General features: G+C 23.8%; 1 protein-coding gene across 2 annotated transcripts; it reads right to left on the reverse strand.

Moving 5' to 3' along the window:
• Positions 1-2,213: 2,213 nt before the first annotated feature.
• On the reverse strand, positions 2,214-11,057 carry LOC126897259 (sorting nexin-6). 2 transcript variants are annotated; one of them, XM_050670748.1, is made up of 13 exons: positions 10,633-11,057; positions 10,070-10,138; positions 9,789-9,893; positions 9,604-9,714; positions 7,830-7,951; positions 7,595-7,757; positions 6,391-6,556; positions 5,224-5,339; positions 4,758-4,940; positions 4,658-4,675; positions 2,847-2,910; positions 2,691-2,776; positions 2,214-2,574 (listed from the first exon to the last, which is right to left on the reverse strand). In XM_050670748.1, exons 1-13 carry the CDS (start codon positions 10,636-10,638, stop codon positions 2,488-2,490), a joined length of 1,296 nt encoding a protein of 431 aa, XP_050526705.1. In that variant the 5' UTR covers positions 10,639-11,057; the 3' UTR covers positions 2,214-2,487. The 2 variants fall into 2 exon arrangements, with proteins under 2 accessions (XP_050526705.1, XP_050526706.1); XM_050670749.1 differs by lacking the exon at positions 4,658-4,675 and having other exon boundaries at positions 2,221-2,574; positions 10,633-11,048.
• Between the last annotated feature and the right edge of the window lie 1,794 nt (positions 11,058-12,851).

Consider the following 12,851-nt stretch of genomic DNA (forward strand, 5'->3'; position numbering starts at 1 on the left):
GGTAATTTATTTTTAGAATTAACTACGTGTACGCTCGTCGTTATCGGTTGCTATAATAGTACATAATCGCTATTAATATTATTTTCTACTGCGACCTTTAATAATATGTGTATTGTGTTTTATTTTGTTATAATTAATTTGACAATTTTTTACACCTATAACTAGCGGTATTATATTTAAAGTCGCACCCACGAGCCGCTAAATAGCATTTACAAATAACATTGTACAATATTTAGGGATGAAAAGAGTTGCACAGCATAAATTAAAATGCGCCGACGTTGAACTATGGGGGCAGTTCGCTGTCCGTATCAGGCGGTGACACGAAGATGACTTCAACGCATATTTGCGGCCGGACAGGCAGCACTTGCTGGACTTTATACCGTACGGTACGCGGAGTTAGTCAGTCAAACTATCACACACACGTATAGAGCAACGGCTATTAAAGGTGGCACAGATCCGTGTAACATGAAGCGACACAGGACCGTTTCATGACCGAGTACGTTACTAGAGGTTCAATTTGGTCTATAGAATTTATTTGAAAATCTACTAATACAGCTAATAATAAAAAGAAATGTGTATTAAAACAAAATAAAAGGACGTTGCTTTACTAAGTTTACCGCCTTCTTCAGAAGCGCCACAGCCCTCATTTAGTTCTTACTCAATTATACATACGGCTGTGGTCGTATTTTGTCGTCTTGCTGTAAAATTTACCTCAATAAAACACAATTCAAAAATATAACAAGAGTATGGGCAAAATAATGATCAAAATAACAAAAATATAGATTTAAAAAAATATCCTAAACCAACGTCTGCAATATAAAAAAATAAAAAACGAAATAAGTCACCCTAGTGATTCTGAAAATGGAGTGTTCAAGTATTTCGGGAACTACTACGAATAATGAGAATAAGTGGAACTGAACTGTTCCACTAAAGTAGATCAATTAGATATTTTAAATTTTGACAATAGCATTTCATGGTGAACACTGATGAAAAATCTTGAAACCTCGGATCTTCTCATATAATTCAAGTGTCTTAAATATAAACTAGAAGTAATTTTTTTTATTTTATCGAATATATTTAAGTTTTTAGTTTCCCACATTTTATTTACATTTAATCTTTATTGAACAGGGCTGTGAATTATATGTATTTATTAATTTTTTTTAAAGGGTCCCAAGTTTTTACAACTTTATCATAGAGTTATATAATAACGTCGAAATATTTTTCGTTTTAATGAAAATTTACCCCCAAAACTAACGTCGAAGAAAACATATTACTAAGTTTTTAGGTCAATCAATAAAAGTCTGAAACATTCAGTGTAGTAAACTAACAAAATACTTGAATTTATTTTATTTATCTAATTATTATTATTTATAAAATATATTTTGTTAGCCGGTATTATCCGAGCATTCTTTCTACTACTCTAGTTTATCATATCGAATTGCGATCGAGGAAGTAGCCATTTTAAATTGTTTGGACATATCTTGACCCATTGTTTAATAAGATAGATAAAGTTATTTTTGTAAACAATTATTGTGGTAACAATTTTTTCAGTTTTTCCTTGTATTCAATTACGCGACAAGGCGACTTTGGCTAAATAAAAATTTATATAGTTAAAATAAATAAATTAATTTTAATAGCTCTAAAAGAAAAAGAAAACGGAACCAATTACATTGTCAATTTTATATTTAGTTTCATAATAATTGTGCATTACCTAATTTTGCACTTGATATTTATACAAAAATTAAAAAAAATTCAAGTATAGGCCCAATTATTTTTATGAAATAATTTATTATTAACTGATACTAAAAATTTGAGTTATATTTCTCGATATTAATTAGTATCTATTTAAGTTATACAGTAACTATTTAGCTAAATCATATTACTATATTAGTTTTTAAATAATACATTTTTTTTAGTTTTTGTAATAAAAGGGACATGTGTTTGTAATATCATTGACAACACAAACATGAACATTATATAACTTACTATTTTTGAAAATAATTTATTATATGCTACTTAAAATATAACATAATTTTATCGCCATAAATAATATACATGTAATGAATGACAACATAATTTATAATTATAAAAATATATTAAAACACTTATTTCATAGAATATTAAGTATAAATTACAATAAAAACTGAATAGTAATAATAACAATACAGAACTTAAATGTCTTTGGGAACATATATATATATATATATATAATATGCAAAATTATATTAAATATTTATAAATATATGTTATAAAACTATAATTTAATATACATATTTTTCAATAGATTGACACTTTTGAATCTTTATTTTTTTGTTTTGTTTTGATAGATTATCAAATAAAATAAAATCGATAATTCAAATAAAAAAAAAAAACTAATACATAAGACATTATAATGTGATACAAATGATACAAATTTTGGTATATATGCTGCATCAAGTTAACATCAACAAAACAAGTCATTCTATAGGCAAGACATTACTAACTTCTTTACGATAATACTTCAACATTTAAAGAAGTTTTTTTTTCTTCACTGTTTATTATTTCAAGGCTAGTTTTTAAAATATCTATTTGATGCTATAAATAAATAAAATATGCTTAATTTTATGGCTATATTTATTAATAGTTATAAATTTTAAATTGGTTTCAATAATAATAGTAATAATAATTCACTTTTATATATTATTTTATACCTGAGCATGTTTAATTTCCCATTCAGCAAGCTCTAATAAATTTTTATTAAATGTAGACACTCTTCTAGCTTTGAAATCAATTAATTCTAAAACAATTTATAAAATTACTAAAATTTTATATTTTTAATAGAAATAGCATTTTTATGCTGAAAATACCTTCTTTTCCTTTATCAGACATCACTTCAAATTTCTCACAGGATAATTGTTGTGCTGTTTCAGCCTGTTTACAAATTTATTTAAATAAATAAATAATAAAAAATTAAGAAAGTGAACTTCCTCTACCTGGAAGTTTAGGATATGGGTAACCACCCCAAGTAGTTAAGATAAAGACAAAAAAAAAAGAAGATAATAAAAAATAAACAGTCGGGATGAAGCAAAGTAGAATTAAGGTATTTTTTTTCTTTAGTATTGATTGATATTGATTAATATCACTATTGTAAAATGATTTGATACTTATTTGAAACAAATAAAAAAAAATAAATGGTCCGATTTACAAAAAAATTAACCAAATAAAAGGGAAATTATTAAATTATGGCACTTTTAAGTATCAATATATTAACACTTTAGTAAAAGGCAAATATTTAAGGTTTCAATATAAAATATAATTATTTTGATTTGTTCATTTTTTCACAAAGTTATGGCAGTTCTCAGAAAAAAAAGTTTAAAAAATGTCAACATTTATCGATTTTAAAAATTGTAAGTTTTTGGGAATTTCCCCCATTTACAAGAAACGAGGAAAATTTTCAATTTTTGAGGGTAATATCTTCAACTAGATTTGTGGTCTTTTGACGTATCATTGAAAGAAATCCGTTTGGTGAGAGCTGAGAAAAAGTGGCAACAAAAAAAAACACATTATAGTAAAACCAATACCTTCTCAGCTTTACATCGAAACTAAAATCTATCATATCCAAAAAGTTTACATGATTAATGACTTTAAAAACAGATTACTCATGGAAGACAAGTTGTTGGAACGTATTTCTTTTATTTATCATATAGTACATTAAGTAAGCTACAACATGAATTAGTCTTAAATGATTAAGATAATCTGTTGCTATGTGAACATTTCAAAATCAACATTTTTTAAAAAATTATATGATTTTAGAACTAATTAGCCAATAATTTCTAGAAATCTAGTTTTCTTTATTTTTCTTAACTTTTAAAATACATTGTAGTAACTTTATTTTATTGTATGTTTTAAGGTGATTTTTTAAAAATATTATCAAAAATTGAAAAGTAAAAAATCTTGACAAGATTTTTAGTATCTTTTACTAAAATACCTAAGTACCTTGGTCAATGATTGGATTTTAAAAAATATCATCAACAAGTTTTAGAAGTATTATCATAAAAATTCTGCAATAACCTGTCTAGTTATCAAACAATTATATCAATATAAAGTGAAAACTAAAAATATCAACTTAGACTTTTTTAAGACAATTTTTTGGGTCAATTTCCTTTATTACTAAATTAAGGGAAATTTTTGGAAATTATGGTGCTGATAGCTTTAACTAGATATGTTTTGCAATCTTTGATGTATTATTAAGCTAAATTGGTCTAATAGAGTTAATAAAGTATAGTGAAAAAAAAACACAGCAAAGTAAAATCAATAACTTCTCAACTACGCATCAAAGCTAAAATACAAAAATTTTAAAATAATATATAATTCAAAATCTATTTTAAAATATATCCCAGTTCAAATACATGCCATCAATTTCAATCTCAATTGCCATTTATACAGTTAATATTACAAATATAAAGAATCTTTTTTTTATACTGATAAAAATATACAACGCATGTTAGCTACATGCAATTATTACATTTTGCTTATAAATTCATATTTTAAATTCAGTGATTTAAATACAACATTTATAACATATGAGATTTTTTGATACTAAATATTTATACTGAAACTACTAAGTACACACGCCTAATTGTTTAGCATACATATTTATTTTAATGCTATTACTTACATCAATTATTTCTTGAGCCTTAGACAAAAATTATGGTGGAAAATAATAAATATTTAGTAAACTTAAATGAAATATTTTAAAATTTAAATAATAGACTTACAGCATGAACATCTCTATTTTTTGCTCTTGCTTTTTCTAAATTACGATTTGCTGCTTCATAATTAGCTAAACACCGTAGTCGCCTATATAAAAGTCTTTTAGCAGCAAATGAATCACCGACATAATACCGTAAAGTATCTGAAAGTTTAAGGTCTTCGTCAGATGCTACTCGTCCTTCAACCTTCTATAAATAAAATATAAAAATTAAAAGATTATTTCTTTTTTTTTTCATTCAATAACAAACACTTAAAGCCAGATTTTTAACAAATTTAAACATTGAAATGTTGCAAGAGACCAAGATGGCTGATAACCTTGTATATTTTTATACTTAGATAAAATATTTTCTAAAATTGTTTGTCACAAATTTATTTCAACTAACATGGAGCACTTTAGTAATACAAAGAAAAAATGTCTACTATTTATAAATAAATCCGCCACTTATTAATCTTAATAAATTAATAAATTACCCTTAATTTTTCTAATGTTTCAGAAAATCTATTTAAAAACCAATCCAGTTCTCTATGATCAAAAGTAGATAATTGAACCAAATATGATGATATCTTAATATAAGAATCAGCAACATCTAGAAAAAAATTTTTTATAAATATGTTTTAAACTATAAGTACATTGAAATTATAAATAAAATAATAATAATTAATATTTATTTGGGCATCAAAAGGTTTTGTACTTTACTCTCTACTTCCCACAGAAAGCACAAATAATTTACTTATTGATTTATTTTCTTGAAATATATTCAATTGGTAATCAAAGAGACTGCACAGTAAAATTATTTTATTTCTTATCATTAAGAATCACATGAACTAAATTATTATTTTAACACATAAAACAATGTTTGGAAAATTCATTTTTAAAAATAATGTACTCCAAATATCATTCCAGAGTTAAAAAAAAATTGATTTCTAATTAATTTCTTAAAAAAAAAAAAAAAAATGGAATTACATTCACAAATGTACACAACATACATTTAATGTGCATTTATAAATTTTTTTTTTTTTTAAGTGGTCTTAAATAGTATAAAAATATTAAATAATCTATTTTTTGAAAAAGAGTAAGATAAAATATAAATGTCATTTTTTAAAAAACTGCTTTACGGGATGGTTATATTTTTAATTTTTAATTGTTCTTTATATACATTTAATTGGTTAATTTTCTATTTAAGATAATATCATTGATAAATTTAAATTCACTATTAAAATTTTTTTATTAACCAAAGTAAAATCTTTGTGCATGCCCCTACAAAAAATTGAATTACCCTTCCTGCCCCACTAAAGGAAATAATTCTGACATCTGCCTAATCTTATGATTTTAAAAACAGGTTTAGTAGTCATAAATATTTTATTATGAAATTAAAAAAACTTAAAAACAAATACTAATAATTATTTTTACTAGTAAATATTTAAAATATAATTAAGAGAGATAAGTACAAAATCTATCTTTTGGGTTACAAGTATTGACTATGACTTAACTAAAGTCATAGACTTTGCATCACTAAGTTTTATCATATTTTTATTGATAAAACTTATTGATATTTTTATCATTTTATTTGAAATGAAGTGTCTACATTCACATTTTATCAAAAATTAAATACATTTGAAAATATTTAATATATTTACCTTTATGTTTGTTAACCATTTTATCTGATTTCATAGTAGCATCTTTCAAATGACCATAATAGTCAATGAGAAAGTTTTTTTCTTGTTCAAAGAAGTCATTTACATCTCTAACTGTAGCCGAAAGTAGATATTCGTCTGTTGTTTTTGATAATGATTTCATAATTTCCTAGAAGTATAATTTAAGTTAAAAATCAATTTATATGGTAATTAACAAAATAAAGAATATAAAATAAAAAAATTTAAAAAATATTTTTATTTTACATTAGACATTATTCCTTTCTAGTTAACAACTGGTTTTACACTAGCCACATTCAGTAAAACTGGTGTATAAAAGAAAAAAAATTATTTGCATCGGTTCTTTATTGCCATTTGCAGTATATATTTTGACTATACTACTCACACAAGTAACTTTAAAATACCAATTTAAAAACCAGATATACCATTAAATTATACTTAAAGAAAAAACTGAATTTACAGTTACATCCATCCAATTAAAATTGTTGTATTAAAAATTTCAGAAAATTGCGCAAAAAAAATTCAAAATGTTATATCTTAATTCAGTGTCCGCTTAAATAAAAATAAACAATACACAAAAAGGGTGTGTAATAAAACATTGAACATTAGATTTCTCATATAAAAATAATTTTGAGATACTTAAAATCTCACAATAGTATTTATTTTTCAATTTATAAGATTTTATTTTTTAGGTACATATCTTATCTCTTATAAATGTACCAACTTAATTTTTTATTATTGCAACATACTTAAAGGAAATGACTGATATTTCCAATAAATATAAAAGTTTATATGGTGTTATATTATAAAAAAAATTAAACTAGTATTTTGGATGTTAATAACACTTTAAAATATAGACTGAATATGAAATGAGAGTTATGTTACTTTCATTATAACATATCACTGTCCTGTGCTTTTTTCACCCAAGTATAAAAATATATAGCATTCGAAACGCTAGCTCAAAAGTTGTTCTTAACCAAACATTTTATTAGTCATTTACTAACACTTAATTTAGTAAAATATACACACTGTTAAAAAAAATACATTAAGATGGTAACTCTATGAGAAATAAATTCTATTAAACAAAACCTTTTATGGATTTGTTTAATATAATTTATGTAATATTATTGTTGGAGAAATTTGTAGGCAAAAAATAAATCTGTTATTGTTGTCATAGCTTTATGCTTACCTCAAATAACTCCTTTTTGTTTTTAGTACGAACAGCTAAATCTTGATCATATTCAAGAAATACTCTAAAATTTGTATCATAACGAAATACTGGATGTTGGGCGAGTCTTGAAAGAAACATTTCATGCATAGCAACAGTTTTTTTAAATGTAGCTAAATATTCACTAAAATTATTTATTAATAATAAATTATAATAGTTTAAAATATTATAGTATATAATTTTTAATTTAACTAACGCTTCTAATTCTTTTTTCATTTTCATAAACTCTTCTTTAGTCATAGTACCTTCTCCTTCACCGAGTTTTTGTAATTTTTCTCTTGATGAATCAAAATCTGGACGTGGTGGAGCTGGTGGAATCTATAAAATAAATATTTATTATTTGACAAAATAAAATGTTTTAAATGCATAGTTTTTCATCACATAATTAAAATTTGTATACTAAACTACATGAAAAAATTTAACTATTACTTATTATTTATTTATCAATTAATATAAAACTTTATATTAATTGTTGTTTATTATAATAAAGTAATTTAAATTTGTTTTTTTTTTATATTTCTTAATTCCAATAAAATTTTGTAATCTATATTTAATTTTTGTAAAATATAAGATAACTACAATGTGTATTTAAATATTTCTAAACATAAAATAACTAGCTGTTATTAGATATGTTTTTATAACAGAACAAAATCCAGGAAATCATCGACATTTAAAAATATATACAGAGTATCCCACATGATTTTGACAACTTTAATAACTTTGTTGTAATACCTGATCTATTATACATATATATTATTTACTCAAATATTTGAAACTTTAAAGTTTTATATCTAATAAACAAATAAAGTTATGTAAGAAACTCAAATGCTATTTACTATTAAAATAAAAACAAATATTTCATTGAATTCAAAATATGTGTTTCAATTTGAAAAACAATGTTGACACCCTTACAAGGCATAAGAGATAACTTAAAAAAGTATTATTGACATTAAAGTATTATTAAGTTATTTAAAATAACTTAAAAAGTATTACATAGTTAATAATTCAAGAGTAATATGTAACTAAAGGTAACCAAAAGACATATTTCAAATTTTTTTTTATGTTAGTAATTGAGAAGTTTATGATAAAAAAATCACTATAAACCACCAACATTTTTTAAAAATTACATAAATAATTATTACAACCAAAAATTACAATATGCAAAAGTTATTAAAGGTATGACTACACAGCTATGCAAAAGTATATTCAGGAATTTTTTGGCCTGAAAAACAAATATATATAACGCAGTACTACCTTAACAATAAAAATTTTAGATAACTTTAGAACTCTTTTATATAATTTTGCAACTCAACATTTTGGTCGTTAAAAATCACATATTCTAGTCATTATTAATCTTTTTTGTCTAAGAGTTTCCTTATTAATTGAGCTATGAGCATGTAAAATTGCAAATGCTATGTTAACCTGCAAGAATTAAACATCATCTGTATCAGATAAATTAATTTAATAATTTAAGAAGTTTTCTATGGATGGCTGATATTATTTTATAATCACACGAATAATTTTTGTACTTTTTTGTACCACATTATTGGTTTAATTTAATAATTATTTTGAAGCCACATGGAACACAATAACTAGTTTTTAAACCTAAAATGTTCAAAGATTATTTTAGTGTGTAATAATAGAAAATTTGCTAATGATTGTTGATTTTTATTATTTTTGTATTTTTGTAAAATTAATAAAATTTATATTTATGGGTATTTTTATTTATTAGTTAATATTTTACACATACAGATGATTAGTTTTTATATTTTGGCATTTTATATTAATATATTTATTATTGTTAATGTGTATATAATACAATTCTGTATGAGCCAACAATCGTATTATCCTTTTTTAGTTTACCCCAGTTTTTAAATACTTGGTCCCTGGTAAAATGTATTACTTCTACACCCTCACCAAAAAATGTAAATAATACCATTTTAATAAATATTTATAAAATTCTAGCTTACAATGTAGCCAGCATAATCCTCATTTTCTTCAAATTGATCATGTAACCAAATAAATTCTTCATGTTGTCTTACAACAGAAAATTCTGATTTTTGAAAATCTGGCAATGTTGTCTAAATTAGGCAAATTAAATAAAAATATTTTAAGATAATAACTATTTTTTTAATATTTATATATTTACTCATACCTTTGAAAGAACAGTGAACTTTACTCTATCTTTTTCACTTAAAGCATCAGATATAACAACTTGAAGGGAATTATCACTCAAATCCACATTTTCAGAATTATTTCCCTAAATAAAATAAGATGTAATACAAAAAAATCAATTCATTTTTTACAAGTAAACACAATAAAAACACATTCAAAAAAAATTACTTAATAAATAATAAAATTTTTTTTTTTATATTTGCAGTCTTACATACTAACAACAAATTCTTAATTTCACAATAAAAAATTACTTTTGCTTACCTCATTTAGTAAATCTTCATTAACTAAATCATTTGGAGAATGGTTTTCTTCTGTATCTAGTTCATCCGACTAAAAGGTTTTAAAATAATTATTAATTTTATAATTAATTCAAATAATTTTATGTGTAGCAGTTAAAGTTTAAAATTCAAAATAAAAACTTTCAAGTTAAAGTAAATCTATATTTTGCTCTTGATAAATTAAATCTTCTAAATAATTGATAATTATACTTAAGTTATCAAGAATATATATAAATACATTCAAGCACTTGTTATTTTAATATAATTTGTCCACCATTAAATACTTTGTTATGGGTATTTTGACTACAATGTAAAGCTGAGAACTTATTTAATTGATATTAAACATTTAATAGTATATTATGATATTGATGAATCTTTTTAATTAAGTAATGGATACTTAAGATTAATTACTTAACAAAAATTAAGGATAAATCAATTTATTGGCAGAAAAATTATAATGTTGAATATGAAAAATTTCAACTAAAATGACAAATTAACTGTAATTAGTAAATAAGTCAACACAAACTAATAATATCAACAACTTACCAGCATCTTGGTGATTGTAGATGGCTAAATTATTTATTTTATTTACAACTTAAAAATTTAATTCGATAACAAAAAAAAATTTCAGTAATTGAGAAATAATTAATTTAAACGAAAACTAGTTTGACTATTATAAAAAAAGTCGTAAATAAATTCAATTACAATGTTAATAATAATAAATACTTTTTATTCCACTGGGTTAAAAATTTTTAATACTTAAAAAATTATATTAAACAAGATATATTTATAAAATATTCCATTAAACTTATTTAATAACAAATTTCTTATTCTACCGGAATAATTTGAATAATGACAGAACAATTAAAAGGATCATGGAATTGACTCAAAATATGTGCAAATCAAAATAGTTTCTGGACTCTGTAACTGATAAGCGGCATATACACGCCCACATTATTGTTCGATTGTTGCGGGTTGTTTGTGAGATTCAAGTTATGATAACATGTTATCGAATTTTTGTACTGAATTTCAAATTCAAGATTTGTAATGAGTAACCACTGACTATGAGTACGAAGTACAACTACACATTTTTAGTACAACGTCAACACAACTAATCAACAGTGTTGCTAACAGTAAAAATATTTTATAATTTGTATCATATGATTCTTTTAACTATTTAAAAAAAATTATTTTAACAAGTTTCAGTTTTTAAATTTATTTTTGATAATTGTTCATAGCAAAAACAATAATTTTTAGAACCTGCTGAAACTTATAAAAATACATAATTATTTTACACATTTAAATATAAATGTATACCATAAATATTTAAAAGAAAATGAATGAAAAACATGCTTTTGACATGTCACCGATTACAATTTTTAATATATATATACAAAGTGATCGAAATCTGATAATACACTAATTTTCTTAGAAACTATTGAAAATTTTTAATTTTTATAAAGAGAAAAAATATTTGTTAGCTTGTTAAACTTAAGTGATTTTAGGCAAAGTTTCTATTGTTATTTTACTGTATTAAATACAGAAGTCATTATTTTTATTTGTAAGTCTTACACATCCATAGACTAAATTTTTATAAAGAGAAAAAATATCAAGTTAAAAATTTCTACTTTAATATGTAGTCAAATCATTATTTTTTTTAACCGTTCAGGGATAAAAACCCTTATTTATAATTTTCTTAAATGGGAACCCTTATTTTTAATTTTATAATATGATAGAAAAAAAAATTACAAGCAACTTTGTTCGTACAATTTTTTTTTCGATTAACCGTTCGTCCCGTTACAGCTTGTTAATGTTAAGTGATTTTAGGCGAATTTTCTATTGTTATTTTAGTGTATCAAATACAGATGTAATTATTTTCATTTGCTGTTGCATAAATCAAATTTTATTGATCAAGTAATGACAAATAAATTAGTTATAAAAATTTACGACACACTAAATGAGTGATAATAATAGATTCAAAAAAAAAACATCTTAAAATACGTGACCAAAAAAAAACTTGCCTTCCCATACCAAACACCATATCAACTATTCAAATATCCTGCCCCAATAAGAAAACACAAAGGACCAACATCAATTATGGACACTTATATTCGTATATGCAAGGAATACAACTGTGAGTTCAAAATTGAGACATCATTTCCTTTTTTAACAACTCCATTCTGGCAGTACCACCCCAAAATCCACACCCAACTATCCCATTTGAACAAAAACATTACTCCCCACTCCACAATTGTCTCAATTTTTAATGAAAATATAAAATCCGACTTTCACGACTATGAATTAATTTATACTGATGCCTCCAAAAATACAAATGGCACAGGATGCGCATTCATTTCAGGCAATATAAATAGACTTTACAAACTACCCTCAGATGCAAGCATTTTCACGGCTGAAATCTTTGCTATTAAAGAAGCAATTACCTACACTGAATCCTCCCTGATGAATAAAGTACTAATCATAAGTGACTCCTACAGTGCCCTGACTTCATTATCATCAAATAACCCGTCAAATGAACTATCCCTCCAAATATGCAACATCATTAATAACTCTGATAAAATTTTTGAATTTATGTGGGTCCCATCACATATTGGAATCAATGGTAATGAAAAAGTTGACACATTGGCTAACCAAGCCATATCTTCTACTTTCTCATCAAAAATAATGTCACTACCATATAAAGATATTTTAAAAATAATCAACCGAATTTCCGTCCAACAGTGGCAAACCCAATGGGATGGTACTAC

Source organism: Daktulosphaira vitifoliae, unplaced genomic scaffold, assembly GCF_025091365.1.
Source record: "Daktulosphaira vitifoliae isolate Bord-2020 unplaced genomic scaffold, ASM2509136v1 Scaffold_2, whole genome shotgun sequence".
NCBI lineage: Eukaryota > Metazoa > Arthropoda > Insecta > Hemiptera > Phylloxeridae > Daktulosphaira > Daktulosphaira vitifoliae.